The sequence below is a fragment of the Xylaria bambusicola genome (genome assembly GCF_022495145.1).
Source record: "Xylaria bambusicola strain CBS 139988 unplaced genomic scaffold F5B22scaffold_62, whole genome shotgun sequence".
NCBI classification, from domain to species: domain Eukaryota; kingdom Fungi; phylum Ascomycota; class Sordariomycetes; order Xylariales; family Xylariaceae; genus Xylaria; species Xylaria bambusicola.
Window position 1 is genome coordinate 185,897 of NW_025953615.1, and position 17,335 is coordinate 203,231.

General features: G+C 48.8%; 4 protein-coding genes across 4 annotated transcripts; all 4 read right to left on the minus strand.

Moving 5' to 3' along the window:
* Positions 1–2,404: 2,404 nt before the first annotated feature.
* On the minus strand, positions 2,405–5,190 carry F5B22DRAFT_479554 (fungal-specific transcription factor domain-containing protein). Its single transcript, XM_047972235.1, has 4 exons — positions 4,996–5,190; positions 4,819–4,942; positions 4,663–4,764; positions 2,405–4,604 (listed from the first exon to the last, which is right to left on the minus strand). Exons 1-4 carry the CDS (start codon positions 5,042–5,044, stop codon positions 2,498–2,500), a joined length of 2,382 nt encoding a protein of 793 aa, XP_047826366.1. The 5' UTR covers positions 5,045–5,190; the 3' UTR covers positions 2,405–2,497.
* A 252-nt stretch (positions 5,191–5,442) lies between these two features.
* Positions 5,443–6,354, minus strand: F5B22DRAFT_479837 (uncharacterized protein). The gene is made up of 2 exons (XM_047972236.1): positions 6,055–6,354; positions 5,443–5,783 (listed from the first exon to the last, which is right to left on the minus strand). The coding sequence occupies exons 1-2, from the start codon at positions 6,230–6,232 to the stop codon at positions 5,578–5,580; spliced, it is 384 nt and encodes a 127-aa protein (XP_047826367.1). The 5' UTR covers positions 6,233–6,354; the 3' UTR covers positions 5,443–5,577.
* Positions 6,355–9,400: 3,046 nt separating this feature from the next.
* F5B22DRAFT_479533 (uncharacterized protein) lies at positions 9,401–11,781 on the minus strand. The gene is made up of 5 exons (XM_047972234.1): positions 11,442–11,781; positions 11,222–11,391; positions 10,597–11,169; positions 10,238–10,544; positions 9,401–10,187 (listed from the first exon to the last, which is right to left on the minus strand). The coding sequence occupies exons 1-5, from the start codon at positions 11,632–11,634 to the stop codon at positions 9,814–9,816; spliced, it is 1,617 nt and encodes a 538-aa protein (XP_047826368.1). The 5' UTR covers positions 11,635–11,781; the 3' UTR covers positions 9,401–9,813.
* Positions 11,782–14,739: 2,958 nt separating this feature from the next.
* F5B22DRAFT_651065 (uncharacterized protein) lies at positions 14,740–15,586 on the minus strand (the record flags this gene model as incomplete). The annotated part of the gene is made up of 2 exons (XM_047979405.1): positions 14,740–15,382; positions 15,546–15,586. 2 exons carry the CDS (start codon positions 15,584–15,586, stop codon positions 14,740–14,742), a joined length of 684 nt encoding a protein of 227 aa, XP_047826369.1.
* Positions 15,587–17,335: the final 1,749 nt, after the last annotated feature.

The following is a 17,335-nucleotide window of genomic DNA, read 5'->3' on the forward strand; positions in this document are numbered from 1 at the left end:
ACATGGGTATGAAAGGTACTATATAGGTATATAGGTGGTATTTCGTGTCGGACAAAGGCTGGCAATGGAGCCAAAGCCTGCATGGTCCTTAATCCTGGCCTCGCTTCGGAAAGGTGTACCGGAACGCGCCACGTGACGCCCAAGTTGTCCTGGCCAGCAATTTTGCCAGTGGGCCGTCTCTCACCCCGGGCCGAAAGTCCATAGTGCGAACCACCTGGTGTCCTGCCGAATTGGGCGTGAGATTGAAGATCCTTGCCCGTGCGTTTGTCTTCATCATCATCATCGATGCCATGATTCCACCATTCCCTTTCCAGAAGCCATTCCCATGCACGGCAATGCAAGTCTGTGCGTTGTGGCGTCCGGCTGCCCTTGCACATGCAAACCATACTCTTGTCCTACACTACCAGGCGAGCCAGGCAACTACCCATCCTCTGCCCATCCGAGCCCATCCAGACGCACACGAATGGTTCGCCTAAATAAACGTCGACTGGGGAATCCTAGGGAATATTCAGGGGTGACTCGCCGTGCACAGCATCGGCGTGTCTGGGCGTGCTTCCAAGTAGCTAGTCTAAGAGGGTGAAGGCTTACTTTTGCTCTCTTCGAGTTGTCGATTATGCTGCTTTGGCAATTGCTTGAGGCTGATCAAATATTCTCCACGGCACTAGCACCGACAAAAACATGCGGTCGACATCACAGCGGGCTTTATCTGGGTAATCTATCACGCACCATAGATAGGCGCAATCTTGATTTAGAGTTCGTTGGTGAATTTCTGCATGGCAAGATTGGGAAGCGAGGCTACTTATCTTGAAATTTCACCCGAGATCCTACAGGCCAGGAGTGGGGGTGATACGGTATGTGAGCTGCCACGAGCGCTCTGCTCACACGATCTTGACCTACCTGCCCACACCTTGGACTACCCCTTTCTTCCCACCGCGGTGGACGAGTCGCCTACCTTGAAGCCATCATTACTATATACCTCTCTCATGTCGTGTAACTTCTGCTTAGGATATTCCCCAGATGCTCTACCTACTTACTGCTGTATGTATATCTACCTAAGTCAAAGTGGCTGCAATATCACCAAATGCGATTGGTTCGTCAAAGACTAGAGCGAGCTACCCTTGCACTTCCCCGCTAAAGCTAGCCGCCTCCATGCGTTTCTGATCATACGCTACTGTTCCTTTTTCATCAGGAAACCGATGCCGAGCCCCAGATTTTCCGTCCATCCTTCTAGTGTTGGGAGTGGAGCTAGGCAGGATCCTCGAGATGGCTGGTGAACGAAAGAATCAAGTGACCTGCTTCGGATCTGAGGTCCTTGAATGCCTAGGTTAAGAGACTAAACACCTGCCGGTCATCGTGTGCCTTGAAGGGAAGCTTACTAACCTAATATACCTATGACTGGCCACCTACGGCAACATGATACCACCAGCTCACCAACTTCCCATCTCACCACCTATACCTACTGACAGACCCTTTCAATGACGCACTGACCTGCCAAGAAATAACAACAAAGCCGGACCAAATGCGTGGCACAGAGCTAAGCATCAGGGTATATTTCCTAAAGAAGGGTTGAGTACGACTACTAGCAGTACTTCATTGGACTGAGGATGAAGAATATTCGGCGTTGTGCGGACACATGCATGTGCCTGCACTCCTTGCTTATTTCTATGGTCATGAGTCGCAGTTTCTGGAGGCTTGCTTCACATGCAGGTTATTACGTTGCAAAATGAAGGATTAGGGGGTCCTCGATAGGCTGCCGCCGGCCCGACTTGTGTAGCCGCCTTTTGATCTATTTCCAAGTCCACCGACTTTGACGCATTGGCAGGTAGCATTCACCGAGCGTCGAGGAAGCGGTTACCGAATCTTGGGTGATTGCTCCATAATTTAAAAGAAGCATGCAAGGGGACAAAAAAAAAAGCGCGTCGTGTTGAAGTCAAGGTACAAAAAAGTCAGTAGTTTTGATTCTTGCATAGGTATCGATAATTTCAGGCCTCCTTGTCCTCAACTCCATATGCCTCTGGTTACACACCATGGCCCAAGTAAGGGACAGTACAATACAGATATGCCTCAAGCCAACAAGGTACGGTAAATATGTACAGATGGAATAAATGCGAGCCAGCCCAAGTCCAAAAAATTCCTTTTCCACCTTGGTCGCCTCCTACCCCTCTACGCCTTTCCCAGTCCCATATGAGGTATTGCTCGTCATCGTCGTCTTCGTCATAATCAGGCACATGTCCTTTCCTCTCGTCTTTTTCCTTGTGCTTTTTTCTCGCTTCGTGTTTCAAACCCTAGTCCGATTCCCAGGAACAAGGTAGGCAGTGGACAAATAGATAAATTCCCCACATAGATACAACCATACATGGATACATGCACTGGGGTGACCCAGTTTAAAAAGGATAATAAAAGAATAAGTATTGAGAGGCCAGCCTAAGCCCTGAAAACAGGGAAGAGGGGAGAAAGAGAATGGGGTTGTCTATATACCGTAGTGTAGGGCGTGTTCTTAGTGGACGAAGGGGAATGCCGTCGCGCCGTCCATCCCGGCAGACACGGGCGTCGTGGGACTCAGCTGTAGCCCGGCGTAATTCCCGGCGTTACCGGCACCACCAAAATGCTGCTGCTGTGGCTGGTGCTGCTGGTGCTGAGCCCACTCCACCTCATCCGCGCCGGCCCAGAGCATGCCATCAAAGTCCCAAAGGCCATGCTGATCTAGGATGCCCATCATGTCGTCGAAGCCATCCGGCCCGAGTCCAATGGGCGACATATGTAGATCCGAGGCATCGCCCCCACCTAGCGTGCCCAGCATGCTGCTGCCGTCGTGACCTGTGATGATCTGTAGATGCGGTGATAGTGACGATGCAGTCTGCTGCTGTTGCACGGCGGCAGCAGCAGCAGCGCGTAGGCTAGGCTCCAGCTGGCGCGAGGCCTCGTACATGCGCCAGATGACCTCGCGGGAGCGCCGCGCCGCGAGCGACCAGTCCTCCATAGCCTCCATGAGCTCGAGAATTGTCTCAATCTGCTTCTGCCAGTCGGGCACGCGCGGGCTGTCCCACTGCCAGAACATGGAGACGAGCGGGATCATGGCGGCCTGGTAGAGGAACCAGACGGCATTCCAGCCAGACATCTGGTTGCGCGTCCACTCGCGCGCTATATCCTCGATGGTCTGTTTCGCGAGGTCGCGGCAGGCCTCGATGGCGGCGATCTCGTGCTCGGCTGCATGCGATGCCCCGCTCGAGGCTAGGTTTAGTAGCACGGGCCGATGTAGAAGCATTCGTAGATTCTGGTACCGCCACTTCATGAGGCAGCGGGCTATGTATAGGGGCTCTGCGCAGGGATCGCTTGTCCGCAGCAGCCATGGTAGGCTGCTGTACCAATTTACGAGCTGGCCGTCAAGATTGCAACGGTCCTCGGTGCGTAGGAGCGGCGATATTGCCAGCATATCTTGCACGGCCGTCGCGATCTTGCAGAACTTGATATTCTCAACTAGAGGCAGGATGCCCGCGTGCTGAGCCGAGTCACGCCCAGAGCTTAGGCCGCTGTCGGGACATCTCACGTTGATGGCTGGGCCCCATCGCCCGAACGAAGGGCGCCCTAACGTCGTCGTTGCGCAAGTATCCAGGTAGAACAAGCTCCACCATGTGCGCCTGCGGGTCTCCGCGGCTGCTATGTCGCTGCAACTCCCAGTAGGCGCAGATGCTAGACTTTCGCGATGTAAACCTAGGGCGCTGGCCATCCTGATGGCGGCTCCAATTATGGCATTGGCCATGTTGGGTCGGTTGATGTAGTGTAGGTAGAAGCCGCCTATCAGAGCCAAGGCTTGGACGATCTCGATGTGGCTGCTTCCAAAGGAGTCCATAGGCAGGTACTCCATGGCACGGCTGTAGTAATTAAGATGATTGTAATCGTCCGACTTCATCGCAACGATGCTGCCCATTGCGAATACCATGTTGAGTAGAGCTAACCACGGGGCATCAAACCGCTGGCCCTCGAGGTAATCTGCTCTGAATGACGCCTCGTCTAGCATGGGTGTAAGGACATGTACACGCTTGAAGTACGCATCGATAAGAGTCTGGCCCTTCCATGACCAGGGAACTCGCTGCGGTTCCTTAGCATTTACGACTTTCTGTCTTAGTATGGGTAGGTTGTGGGCCATTTCGACGCTGTTGAGAGGCGGTGTGAGGCAGTTCCTTAAACCAGGCTGTACTTTGAGCATCACCATTAGAGCCGCCTTGATTGAGGAAGCGCCTAAGTATGATGCTTGACGGTCAACTGAGAGGGAGAGTGCGTTCACATCGTCAGCTTCGGCAGGGATGTTGTCTCGTCCCCGACGCTCCTCATCCCACTCTGAGTCTCGAGATGGTATTTGCTCGAGGCTAGCTAAGCCCTCGTCTGAGCCACAGAGCGTGGGGGAGCCTGCATCTACGGAGGCGTTTGAAGGATGTAGTGGTGGCGAAGGAAGAGCGATAATGGTGTCGTTTGTGGAGCGGTCAAGGAGACTGAGTAGTTCTTGGCGAGGAAGTGGTAATAAGGATTGGATGTCGTGGTTGGGAAATAACCGCTTGAGAACAGACCGGCATTCCTCTAGAGATTGTGAAAGAGCCTCGAGTGTTCTGCAACATGGGGGTTAGGTGGAGTTCGCAATTTCTCATTTGGCTCGAGACAACCTACTTTCTAGACGGGATTACCCTCTGGCGATGCTTGTCGTAGAAACACCGCTTGGGAGCTCGGCTAGAGAGGCATTGGCCACAAGGCTGTTGGCCATCGCAACGACTGTAGCCCTGTTAGTTTCGTGTTTTATTTGTTTAGGCATTATCTAGGCCGTACATTTTTCTCCGTTTGCATTCCGCACATGCATGTGGTGTGGTGATCCGTTTGGCAACGCCGCTACCGTTCGTTTTGGCGTTTTCACCGGACTCTGAGGATTGTTTTCGAGGCGTTACACCTTGAACTATAGAAAGTCAGAATAATGGTCAATTCAAAGACGCAAATATAACTAGTTACATGTGTGAAACATCCCACCTTGCGTGGGCACAGGAATACTTGGCGCCATGCTGTCGTTGAGTATCGTTGTCTTACACGCCAGCGAAGATGAAGATGGGTGGGACTTGAAACAAATATATGCATATATGTATATTCAAAGGCCAGAGCGTCGGTGAGATTGCTCTAATGCTGCCTCAATTAGGCTCTGCGTCACTATGGCATGAGTCTATCGTGACAGGCTCAAGCGACACCCCGTCATCGCGGGTGACGACGAACATTTATATCTTTGATATTGAGCTGCAGCAGTGCATTGTGGGGAGCGTGGAGAAGGTAGAGATGAAGGGGTGCCGAGGTGCTAGTACCTAGCCAGAGTGGTGGAGTTGAACCCCCCTGTCGGCGTCGACCTTGGTCAGGAACAAGTCACGAAGTCTTGTCGCGTACAGGCACAGCGGTATGTAATACCACATATACCCTCCTTTAGTGTAGGACAGGACGACATGACTTGTCAGGGAGCCTGCAGAGGCAAAAGGTAAGAGCATGCTATACCCTACAACGTTATCCTAATCTAAGTTGCAGGATGGTATAGGATGGGGCGGGTGGAAATCAAAAAGCAGGTGTGGAGGTCAATGCCGCCTGGACTAGAGGTGAACGAGTGATATGCTCATTGATAGACGTGACCATGGCTTTGATGCCTGCAGTGCGGGACTTGGGACGGGGAAAATCACCAAGGAGGAACGTTGTCGGTTGTTTAGTCCGGTTTGGAGTAAAGGGGACATCAGTTGAGAATGGGGCAAACACCCATGCTCCAACTAACCATAGTCAGCCATCAGGTCAGAAATCGTGCCTTTCGACTCATTTAAACAAGACATCGACGCGATTCACGCGAAATGAGGCTGCTAAATGCCACAAACGAAAATTGAGGACCGCCGTTTCAGAAGATGAATAAGACAAGTAGTGTGATCAAGCCCGCAACATGAATTTCGGGCTTGTTCGGCGCGCCGCAGCAGGCAGCCGGAACAGCATGATACCCAGCAGCCCTCATTGTCGCCAAGCTTCGTAGTTGTATATGAGACGACATACATATACATACATCGCAGAACAGGCAGTGGCAGTACCTAGGCAAGAAACGTGCTCCTTCACACGTAATCGGCTGCACGATGGCGAGGTTGTAGCAGTACAACACGCCGAAAGACATCAGAATAGGATGAGATATGAACGGGCACGCCGGGCCTATGGAACAGCCTGTTACTTCTAGCATTCTCTCGCAAAGCTATGATGGCGCTTGTGACCTTATTTTTTGAGATGCCCTCATAATTGGATCTCTGATTCGGCCCACTCTTCCCCGCTCGCTGGCAACGGGCGCCATGGTATGCACTGCAATTTCTGTGGACTTCAGTATGCAGTGCAATGGCGGCAGAGACTACAGCGATGAGGAAGCTTAATCACGGCGAGAGGGAACCGATTTGGAGATGGCCACCCATTTGCGAAGATCTCGGTGCCACATCACTGGTTGGGTGGAGGAATTTCCCGCCCTGCCCCTGCTCCTTTGGTAGCCCAGAGTAGCCCCAGCGTTGACAGAGTGGAAAGTAAGGTACAGGGCCGAGTACCACGATGATCCGGGCGAGGATTCCAACTTGCCGTTAGAGGGTTGCAATGAATTGCACGGAAACCATCGCTCTTGAGCACTAGTGCCTTATCGTTTCCCCAGCGTCGCATTAAGCTGTCCGGACGTATAGTCACTATAATACTCAAGACAGAGACACACAGAGAGTCGTAGCCCACTGCTAAAGAGACACAGACAGCGTTTGGTCGTCAGGTTGAGGAATGGCAACGAGGAGGCAATAAGCCTAGTATACACAGGCGGGTGTTGGTATAGCGATCACGCCGTTCTAGCCCTCTCATTGCCACCATTTAATATGAGCGTGTAGAACGTCGTATGCGCGAGACTAGCTTCCAATTAGTATTGTGGATGCAGAAACCTATACAGGTCGTGAACCCGTGGGCTTAGCTAAAAAAGCTTGGAACTGATGAGATGTAGGCTGGTTCGCTATTCCTTGGCATCCGGTGTTAAGTTCCTCTGCCCTTGAACCTCAAGCACAAGGCTTTTGATATGTTAAACCTCGGTCGTTCAGGGTCTCTGATCACCACATAAAATGCTTTGATCGGCGTGTGTTCCTTGCGTGGTGTGTTGTGAAACTAATTATCAATATGCTTGCAAGTACGAGGCACACCATTACCTACACCAGCATCGCGGATAGGCATGTCTGCATCCACGGCAGAAGATGCTGCAACTGCACTCAACTAGATCCCTCGGGCGGCTCAGGTAACTTGTTCATCAGGCCAAAAGAGGAGATAGTGACCGAAACAGGAATCTTCGTGGCCGTGGCGCCTGAAGGGCTGCAGCTCTGTTTTGGACAGCTAGGCAGTTTTCCATGCTCATCTGTACTGTTAAAGCGGATCTACGGCGCTTGCGGTAATGTCTCGTCCTCAACCGCGACGACGATGCAACCACGCCAGAGCCTTCCAATGGGAAAGAAGATCCTCGGGGCCCTGAGGAATGCGATCCGGATCAACCGTAAGTCCCAGCCCTCACGATCTGTGCCGTTCGGATCCCTCCTACTTCCCACCAGATCTCGTCCCTCCCCATCTCCCTCTTCCCGCCTCCAGTCAAGAGTGCCAAGCTCTACCCCACACTTCTGCGTGCATTGAAGCGTGGATAGTAGCACAGAAACCTGGAGTGCAGTCAATCTTTCAGCGCACCAGGTGACACGCCTACTATAAACCTTACCCTGTGTTTCGTTCGCTTAAGCATCTAGACGACACGTGAAATGCATTTGCCACGCAGTCATTCGCTTAGCGAGGTGAGGCCGAAGGAAAGCGAGCTGGTCGCGGCCTAACTGAGAGGAGAGGGGAGTCGAGCATTAGAGCTAGGCCGACTACACAAGCTGTCTCATATAACTGTGCATGAGCAGCTATATTGGATGCTATTCTTGTCTACCGGACGTGCAGCACCAAGCCTCTCTAGCGGGTTCTTGAGCCGTGAGAGTAGCAGAGTCTTGGGCATGTAGCCACACTAATTACCTAGTGTAAGTGGCCTAATAGACGCACAGAGATTATATCGCGACCAGCCTCAATGAGACAGCTGATGGCAGGCTCCTTCCTTGCCTATACCGACCATTCTAGTGAGCCAACCAAGGTGTGTTGAAAGCTATTGATCAGCTATAAGGCTTCGTGGCCATGAAGTAGAAGGGGCACATGAAGGGCTACATATGGCCTTCAACCTAGTCCACTTAAGCATTATGCTATAGATACCATGACTGCCCCAAAATAATTGACAAGGGGCATAACCTAAAGAGCCCATTCATATGGTATACGATTTGGCACATATTGTAATCGAAGTTTTTATATAGTGTGGGATAGCACACGGTTCCTGCCCTCGTCAAGATTTTTTCTTTCCTTTTCGGGTCGATGACTTGAGTGGTTCAGCACAGAAAAGAGTTCTCTAGTGCTCGACTTCAGGCAAAGGTACAAAGGCGGCAACCTAGGCATGCGTGCATATAGATCAGCATCGTACAACTCTTACCATCAAGGACTGGTCGAGTATCGTCCAGACTCGCGGGGAAGCTAGCATCATCCAATCAAAGATAACATAACATGTGGCCATAACCCTCAGTAGATTAATAGGTGTTACTCATATTGGGTATGTTCGCGTAGACAGGATGGGGGGTTGCATCCTAAGATGGGGGGCATCTTTCGACCTATTCGGACTTCGAAAAGTGATGAGAAGGGTTTTCACCTTGAGTGCGTTCGTGCATATTCTAAGCCACCGACTCGTCAATGACCCTTGTAGTTCAGCTGATCTTCCCCAGATTGTTGTGACAATCGAAGGATGGCATCCACCTGACTTAATATGTAGATGCGGGACAACTGGCGAAGGCGAAGGCGCTAGTTATCCAACCAACCGGTCAGAATCGGCACACGGCGAACTCGCCGATGGCTGGAGCCATAAGTAGCGAATCATTAGAGTCTGGGATAATAGCTACGATACTCCTAAAGTGTGACGGTGAACGATTCATGATTGGTTGGCTACATTTGCCCTGAGATTGCAAGTCATCAGCTGTATCCAGGTTGATAGTAGTGCAGCTTGTCGAATGCTTTTAGAATGTTTGCCGTCAACAAAGAACCTGCGCGTTGTAGGATCATAAACTATGATCGCTAGAGATTCATCGAACTGCGGCGAGCTGTACCAAACAGGAATAATTAGAAGTGAAACAATGATGCGCCGAGAGCGATAGGTCAAAAAGATGGGGGACCAGATTTCAGGCTCATATGCCTGAATTCCTGTTTACTTCTTTGCTGATGATGCTCTCTACCTTCAGGTGTTGTAATGACCTCACATTTGCTGAATTTCGACAACTACGAGTCCTACCGTTACTTCCCTTGGCCTAGAAGGAAAACGGTGAGATGAGCGAACAAGGTACTCCAGATCTCAGTACGAATGCAGTCTTATTCAGCCGCCTGGACGGCTTTTTTCTGATAGTCGTCTGCACACAGTGCTGCGAGCCAAAGTCTGTCGATGATTGAGTCCTATGAAAGGAGCTATTTGCAGAGCATAGTGTTATTATAAGGGCCTGCGGTCCGATACATACCCCTGGCCTTCTCATTTCGGGGTCGAGGTTACGACTGTGATGTATCATTGTGTCCGCCAAGTATCCAAGTTCGAGTAAGCCCCCACAGCTCCTACTTGGCTAAACCCGGATCATCAAAGCGAGCTCCGGGCGTCTCGCCTATGAATGTAGCGCCATTTTCTGCTGCAAGAAGACCATCCAGGGCCCGTAATCATAACCTTATTACTTGACATCGGCTGCTAATGCCGTCGAATATGCAAGTATCGTCAATGGGAATGTATTGCTTCGTGATAATTTTGATCACTTCCTGTGCTACCATCCCGCCAGTGAGGGCGGAAATGTTGTGAAGTTCGCCGCCTTTGGCTCTCGCGACCTCTTGGGCGATTTGGCTTACTCTATCATAGTCCGCAGCCTGAGGTACCATCTGGGTTACAGTCTTCATGATCTCGTCGGCGGTAGCAGACGGGTGGTGAGCTGTGGCCCTTAGCGCCAGGTAGATGAAAAAATTTGACAGGGGCAAACTAAAGGCTCCTCCAGTCTCGATTCTCATGGCTTCTGCTGCTTCGTCATCCGCTTTCTCGCTCTCTGGTGAATGAAATTAGAGGTGGCCCCTTTGATGGTAAAAATTAACATACCAAAGATCAGGCCAAGATCTGAGAGCCTCGGCTTTGCATTAATCAATTTGACAAAGCGGGCGTTCTTGCAGAACAAGTCCACTTCAGCTTGGTCAATATGTTCGCCACCAACGCTCGCTCTCACAGACTCCAGCACCTCTCGCGCATCTTTCCGGGCCTTTTCTTTGTATAACCCCTGCAACTTGACGTAAACGCTCGATTGTGCCTTCATATCAGGTAATGACCCAGGGAGCGGGAGACACCCGTGTGTTTGGTAGAACAGACTGATGGCCCTAGCAATAACCCAAAACGATGATTGCCGTTCGACCTATCATTTTCCAATCAATGTATTGCGATTTACTATACAGGAAAGATCTTACCTCGCTTGAGACTTGGTGATTGAACACCTCCTGTAAACCGGGGTCTAACTCGGGTACCTTGATGTTCTTGTTTATTGCATCGACGGCCTCCTGGAAGTTCTCTTCGCCACCTTCAGGATTATTGGTCCTGGCGCCACTCGTGACAAGTTTACTAAACTCTTTCTTCTCCTTGGGTGTGGTAGGATTTTTGCCATCGTGCGATTGCCTCCACCGTTCAAGGAAGTGGAGCAGAACAACGACATACGGTAGATGCCCATGTTCGTGATCATCGAGGGTGTCTATCTCCTCAACCATCTGCTCTGCAAATGCAGACAGCTCTGGCCAGGGTTGCAAGAGGCGAAGATCTGTCGTCTTGTCCACTTCGGGGTGAGTGTCGACGATGGGGAAGGTTCCATGCAAACTAAAACGAAAATATGAGTAGAACCCCGTGGAGTGAATACACACGACAGGTATTTGATTCTGTGTCGCATAAGCTTCGATGGTGGCGAGGTCCTCTTCTCGGATGGGGTTTGTATACATGATTAGCGTGAAGGGACTTGAACCGTCGAGGACACCATGAAGGTCCCATTTCTCCTACCACGCACACTGTAAGCATGAGCCATCTGATCTTCCCGACATCACACACCTCTCTTTTGGGGTACCAGTCTCCCTGGACTTCTGGATTCAGCTCCAGCAGAAGCTTGGTGCAGCACTCCGATCGTGACATACCCAAGCAGCTCTGATCAAGGAAGAAATTCACGCCCAAGTCAGGCTCGTCAACAACGGCATCATCGGCGATCACAAATTTACCGATCCCTTATCTATGTCAGAGTCATTTGCTATGAGATCCCTCAAGGACATCCTACCTGGGAGTACGAGGTTCTTCAGGGTCTCAACGCCGACTGTACCAGCACCAGAGCTAACTAGGAGGATATTAGCCGACTCTAACGCGGCCTGACCACTAGCAGCCCAGAGCCTGAGCTGTCGATCATATTTTTTCTCCTTCTCGGTTGGGCCGCGGAGCACCGGCGGTGTCTGATCTGTCACAACCTCGGCCATGCTCGTACAAGTGCTTGACAAGCGAGCCGTGTCCTGCCGCAGGAATACTGACCAGGAACCAGGTCTAAGTGAGTGAGGAAGTGGCCAAAAAGAGGCGAAGGTGACTAAAGGTTATATTACACGGTCGCGTAAAAACGTCCTAGATGCGGATCGGTTTGCCTCATATAGGGGGTTGTTACTCAGATAGCTTGAACTAGGAATGCACCCAGAGCGTACCGTGGAGTGACGTCGCGGGGTGAGACTACCTACCTTAGGTAATGCTAGGTACCGCGTTTACAGGCCTGGGGGGCCTAAATGAGGCTCTCTCGCCAGCTGGCTAACAACTGGCAGCCACTGCGGGTTTCCCAGATATATCAAATACCTAAAGTGTTACTACAATACCTAGCGGGCCGAAAGAAAAGAACTTCTCGTCTCGTGTGGCGAGCTTTGGGCTTGAAAAAATAAAATAAATAGAAGTTAATTCGATAGAATTTATTCTATGCTCGTTGGCTTGCGGCGGCGGCAAGGTTATACTTGCGGGGCACAATTTCACAGATAACTAACGAAACTGCCTTCATGCTGATCTGGCCTTCTAGGTATGCCAATCATCTTCTTACAGTTCACTCCCGGCAGCAATGTATTATTACTATTCGCGTTTCCGATTTAAAATTAATTCGCGGCTCACACTTGCAGTCAGAGAGAAGGTTGCTATCTTACTCTTTGGAAGCTCACGGGATCTATGCGAGCACCTCGTCCCCTAGAATTTAAGCTCTTTTCAAACAGGGAACTTGTCTTATCAGCATATCTTCACCCCAAGTTCGATGAATGACGGCCACGGTGGTCGTATAACTAAAATTAACAAGCCCCTGGGAAGGCTGGTCTGGAGATGCTAAACAGATTATTGCGGCGGAAAATTGTATGCACGCGCACGATAATCGTCGTTCTAGTATCCACGATCCTCGTTTACTATGCAAAGAGTATACATATATCTTGTCGCACGCCAATGCTTTCTCCGTTTAAGTCCTTCACAATTTAAGATTCCTTGATATGCAACATGGTTACTGAGATAGCGGTCATTAACCTCACGGATCTAGGTACCTTTAGCGCCACGTCATAAGATGCGACGAGTCGTCTGATGTCTGAATTGTCGAAGACACGGACAGTCTTGAAGCTAGATCTTTAATTTCGACTTTCAGGAGCTTGCTTTCTGTTTGACTCAAACGACGAGGCTATGATCCTAGCAACTATACAGAGCATGAGCGCATAATAACCAGTATCTAAATTGTAAGGTCCCTATGGTGGCTTAAGTTGTTTATTCTAACTACAACAATCTGTAGTTTCTATATGTGGCAGAACACCGGCAGACGCGTGTTCGAGCCGATATTGATTGAGGGCCAGTCCCCCTCCTGTCTAATCTAACGGATAGTGGATACACCAAAAGCACACTTGGTGTCAGGTTATTACGCACCACAACTGTTTATCAGAGAGCGACAGATCCATTAGTGATGTCATGTCGAAGATATGACCAGTTGACTCGCGGCTATGGCATACAACTCTGAAAACTCCACTCATCACAAGCTCTAGGCGCTTGATTCTCTCTCGTGTAATAAATATGACACTGTAGGTAGTTGAGATACATGAATCCATACCACAAGAAGAAGATACTGAGATGGAAGCAAAGCATGTGGGCTCGGGTATCGAGAATTGAGTGTGTGGTTGACTGTCTTTCATAACATGAAACTTTCCTATATTATTTGATCAGGAACTTGAAGCCTTATATTATGGTGATTAAATATTCTCTACAACGTCCACGTGGGACGAGGAACATCCATTAGCCTGTTCTAGACGGGTCCTAGATGAAAATGAAGAAGGGAAAAGAAGCTCATATTCTCTACTATACTTCTGCTAGTTCTTTTGGGAGAACTGTTGTGTTTTTATAGATAGAAACTACCTACATTGTCCTACCAGGCATCTCAACCCGTTGCATATGCAATCCTTAGGCAACTCACACCTCTTTGTACGTACTGAATGAATCTATATGCATATTCTATATACCGGAATCTTCCATCCTCGTCAAAGTGACCCTATGTACGTAGCCCTCACATAGGTCTTAACGTCTCGAGGAATTCTCATGCTACCAAACATATCAATCCGTATTTTCATCCCTATCTCTACAGTCAACCCTACATTATATCTATCAGAAGGGCTATACAAGGTATAAAGTAAGAATCACATTGCGGCAAAAGGTCTAAAAGGTCTGAAGTCTAAAGGTATTCAGACTTCTCTAACTATATACAGTGTATATCTTTGTTCCTCCGCCCCGAGACCCCTGACAATATCGGCAGTTGTCGGGCTGTCATCACTCAGCTTCATCTGAAGATACAGTTAGTATACGGTAGACCACCAAAGCAACATCTTTTTAACAATAGCCCCTTATAATCTTCCAACACGTAAAGATATATTTATATCCTTGACATTATTTATACTTTTAACCCTTCCACCTTCTACCCCATCTTAAAAATGATGCATTCATTAATGATTGATATATAAAGCAATAGCTTTAAAGACCTTTAAACGTTATTAATTAGACTTAGTTAACACTTTTTAATAATAATAATTTTACATTTATTGAGGTTAAAAACTGTTGCATTGCGTTATAAGGGGTACATTGCATGCGCATATAAATTTGAGGTGTATATGGTGTATAGACTATGCTAACAGATAGCAGACAGATGGGAACTGTCCTACAAATGTAGATATAGAGTAAAGTCGACTGCAGCAATAGCTTTACTTTTAATGAACGACCGGTTTGGGAAATTGGTACATTCGCTAAGATGATGGGATGACATAAAGTCTAAACAGTGGCAATTCGCGAGAACATAATACTGCTTCCGATAATTGTCTTATACAATTCATGTGGAAAATTAATCTTGTTCAACTACATAACATGCCATAACAAGCAACGGTCGCATCGGGAGCTGCTAGTTGTAGTACGCAATGACATAGACAACTTAAGTATCACTTCCCAGCTATATCTAACTACCAATGGGCTCACAGATAATTCAATAAGTGGAATACTCCTTAGTCGCCTACCCACCATGATCGTAAAGATATTTCATGTTCATTCTACGAAATGTCGTATATTATGACATCACTGTTCGGCAGATAATCAGTGTTACTAAGAAACCACATGATCTTCAAAATGGCATTGGCCCCGAATAGATCTAGAACGTTTCCACGTCGTATAATTCCCCTCAACGTACTACCGACGAACACTCTCCAGGATACACGAAGTAGATACTTGTCAGAGCCATCTGAGGTCCACCCTGTGTCCTTGAATTCCGTGCTCAGTAACGAGAATTGGTACACCCGAACATGCCCGGGAAGTGCTGTAGTTCTATTGCCAAATAGGTCAGCGTTGGTAGATGAGACCTTTGATTCATCAGAAAATCTTGATAATGCGGCTTGACTTTCGAAATGTGGTCCATTTCCCTCTGTGAAGCACCCATCCAACTGCCCGAGACTACGGCTAGTACAAAACAGATATATTGGTATAGTGGCAATCAACCGGCAGTGATACGAAGCACGACTGAAGATACTAGCATCATGAGCTTTAGCTGCAATAGAATCTACCTGGCTGCGTTCCGGACCCAGACCAACACGTAATCGTAGAAAATCTCTTAGCGACCTGGTGAAAGGTCCTGAGACATCGCCGGGAGTATGGCCTAAAGCGGGCTGTTTTCCTTCTGAGCACCGGCAATACCGAGACCTGGTTTGACGTGATGGAGAACTAGATTAGTACTACCCGTCGAGGATGGGACGTAAGAGGTGCAGAAAGGTACACAGGTCTCATTTTAAGTGCACTTGAGCAACATGGGTCGCGGAAGTAACCTTCGGCCTAGCGTTGCAGTTTCTACAAAGAGTACACGTACAGAGAATCGGCTCTCGTACGAGGATTCGATAGAAATGCCATGTTGATTGGAGGCCGCAACTTGATTTAGGTAGTGCAAAGGGGCTAAAAAGCGCATAAGACCGTTATTGCGTTGTAGTTGACAATGTGAACCTGGGATGACGATGGTTGAAATCTAAGTGCTCTAGTAATTGGGGCACTAGTATGTACGGAAGTAGTCGATTAGAGTGAGGTTTAGTCATCCCTAGTCAGGCCAATGGTACGCACGTACATACGAAACACAGCATAGTAACTAGATAGTTCACAATGGGAAGTCAGCAAGATAGGAGGAAGAGACTAGCATTTGGGCGGTCCTGAGTGTGAGATCACAGTGAGATAAAAAGTCCTCCACCCAACACAACACAGTTGAGGTAGAGCTAAGTATTGGAGTCTTCTGAACAACATTGACTATTACACATGCCATTAAAGAGGCACATCTTATCAGGCTCAGCACGTTACTTGACTAAATGAAAGGCCGCATTATTTCGTAGACCATAGGTACCATTAAGTGCATTCCTTCTGGTGGAGCTCAAGGGGCTTTGTCCAAGGACCCTGCTGAGTCGACCGAAAACTCGGCGTTAGATGTTGTCTATAAAGGACAATCTACCTAGGCATGACATTGGATATCGTTCTTCCATGCGGAATCATTGTCAATCGGTCGCAAATTGGTGATACAGGGGATGGTCGTGAACCCTTGCCAAGCAAGCGTCGACTAGAGACAAGCACATATTGTATCACGTAGGACGAAGCTGAGCAAACTAGTTTAGCGATGGCGTTTAGCACCTTTTTGGCTTGCTAGAAAACATCATAAGAGAATTTAGAATTGCCTTCAACAGATACTCAAAGCGTGCCGTTCAAAGCCTGATTTGCAAATCCTCACTCACATACATCTAGGTAGGCTCTGTTGCATTGTAGAAGAGCAGAAGAAATTTATCGAGAGACTACTACGTTTAGTGATGTCCAAGGTGCTGTTAAGATGCAGGCAATCTTATATGTTCTCATGTATACTTCTGGCGCTGTCGGACGAACCCCAAGCCAGTGTTTTACTTGCTTTAAAAGGAAGGGTGTGGATTGCGTTTATTAGAAGGCACAATTAAGCCATGGTAGCACGCGCGGTACATGTGAAGTTACCCCATATCACGTCGTGTAAAGGGCGTTTCGCCGCTGTCTTAGTTTCTAATGGATCATCCCATATACCTGTTGTCTTGGCTGCCATGGTGTAGTATTAATGCAAGACTTAGTAAAGGTCAATCTGCACGACGGTTATCGACAAGCGTTGAGCAGGCGAGTATCGTATGACAGCTGCTTCAGATGTAAAATCTTCGCGATTACATCCTTAGGTGGATGACAGTCCTAGGTTATTTCGATACTCCGATACGGCTCAGATTCTCGGGCATTGAAGAGCCCTTGGAGGGTTCCAAAGTCGTGGTACTTTTATGCCCGAGTAAAGATCTTGCCAAAATACCCATCTTGCACGATGGCCAACTCGTCGGAGAGGTACATGCCCGAGAATCTGAGCCGAGGCCGATTTATGTGGCTCATGGTTATTCCCGATAGGCCGGGTCGTGTGAGTTTGGTAACGGTAAGCGAATGCGAGGGCAAGTGGAGGTTAGGAGGATGCCAGCTCGCCGCGCAACGCTAGGATTGGCTGCCTCGCATCTGTGGCGTTCGAGTTAGCCCGAGAATTAATATGCATAGAGACTAACAACGGCATGATGATGGTCTACTATAACTAGGAAATTCCGTGATGCTAATGTGAGGCATTGAGGAAGA

Bases quoted from the DNA above. Each gene is read 5' to 3' on its own strand.
- F5B22DRAFT_479554 (XM_047972235.1), bottom strand. From the start codon at position 5,044: ATGGCGCCAAGTATTCCTGTGCCCACGCAAGGTGGGATGTTTCACACA. The intron at 4,765-4,818 runs GTACGGCCTAGA...ACAGGGCTACAG, and splicing joins GAATGCAAACGGAGAAAAAT to TCGTTGCGATGGCCAACAGC. The intron at 4,605-4,662 runs GTAGGTTGTCTC...CCCATGTTGCAG, and splicing joins AGGGTAATCCCGTCTAGAAA to AACACTCGAGGCTCTTTCAC.
- F5B22DRAFT_479533 (XM_047972234.1), bottom strand. From the start codon at position 11,634: ATGGCCGAGGTTGTGACAGATCAGACACCGCCGGTGCTCCGCGGCCCA. The intron at 10,545-10,596 runs GTAAGATCTTTC...GGAAAATGATAG, and splicing joins ATCACCAAGTCTCAAGCGAG to GTCGAACGGCAATCATCGTT. The intron at 10,188-10,237 runs GTATGTTAATTT...TTCATTCACCAG, and splicing joins AGATCTTGGCCTGATCTTTG to AGAGCGAGAAAGCGGATGAC.
- F5B22DRAFT_479837 (XM_047972236.1), bottom strand. From the start codon at position 6,232: ATGCTAGAAGTAACAGGCTGTTCCATAGGCCCGGCGTGCCCGTTCATA. The intron at 5,784-6,054 runs GTATGTCGTCTC...GACTATGGTTAG, and splicing joins GTTCTGCGATGTATGTATAT to TTGGAGCATGGGTGTTTGCC.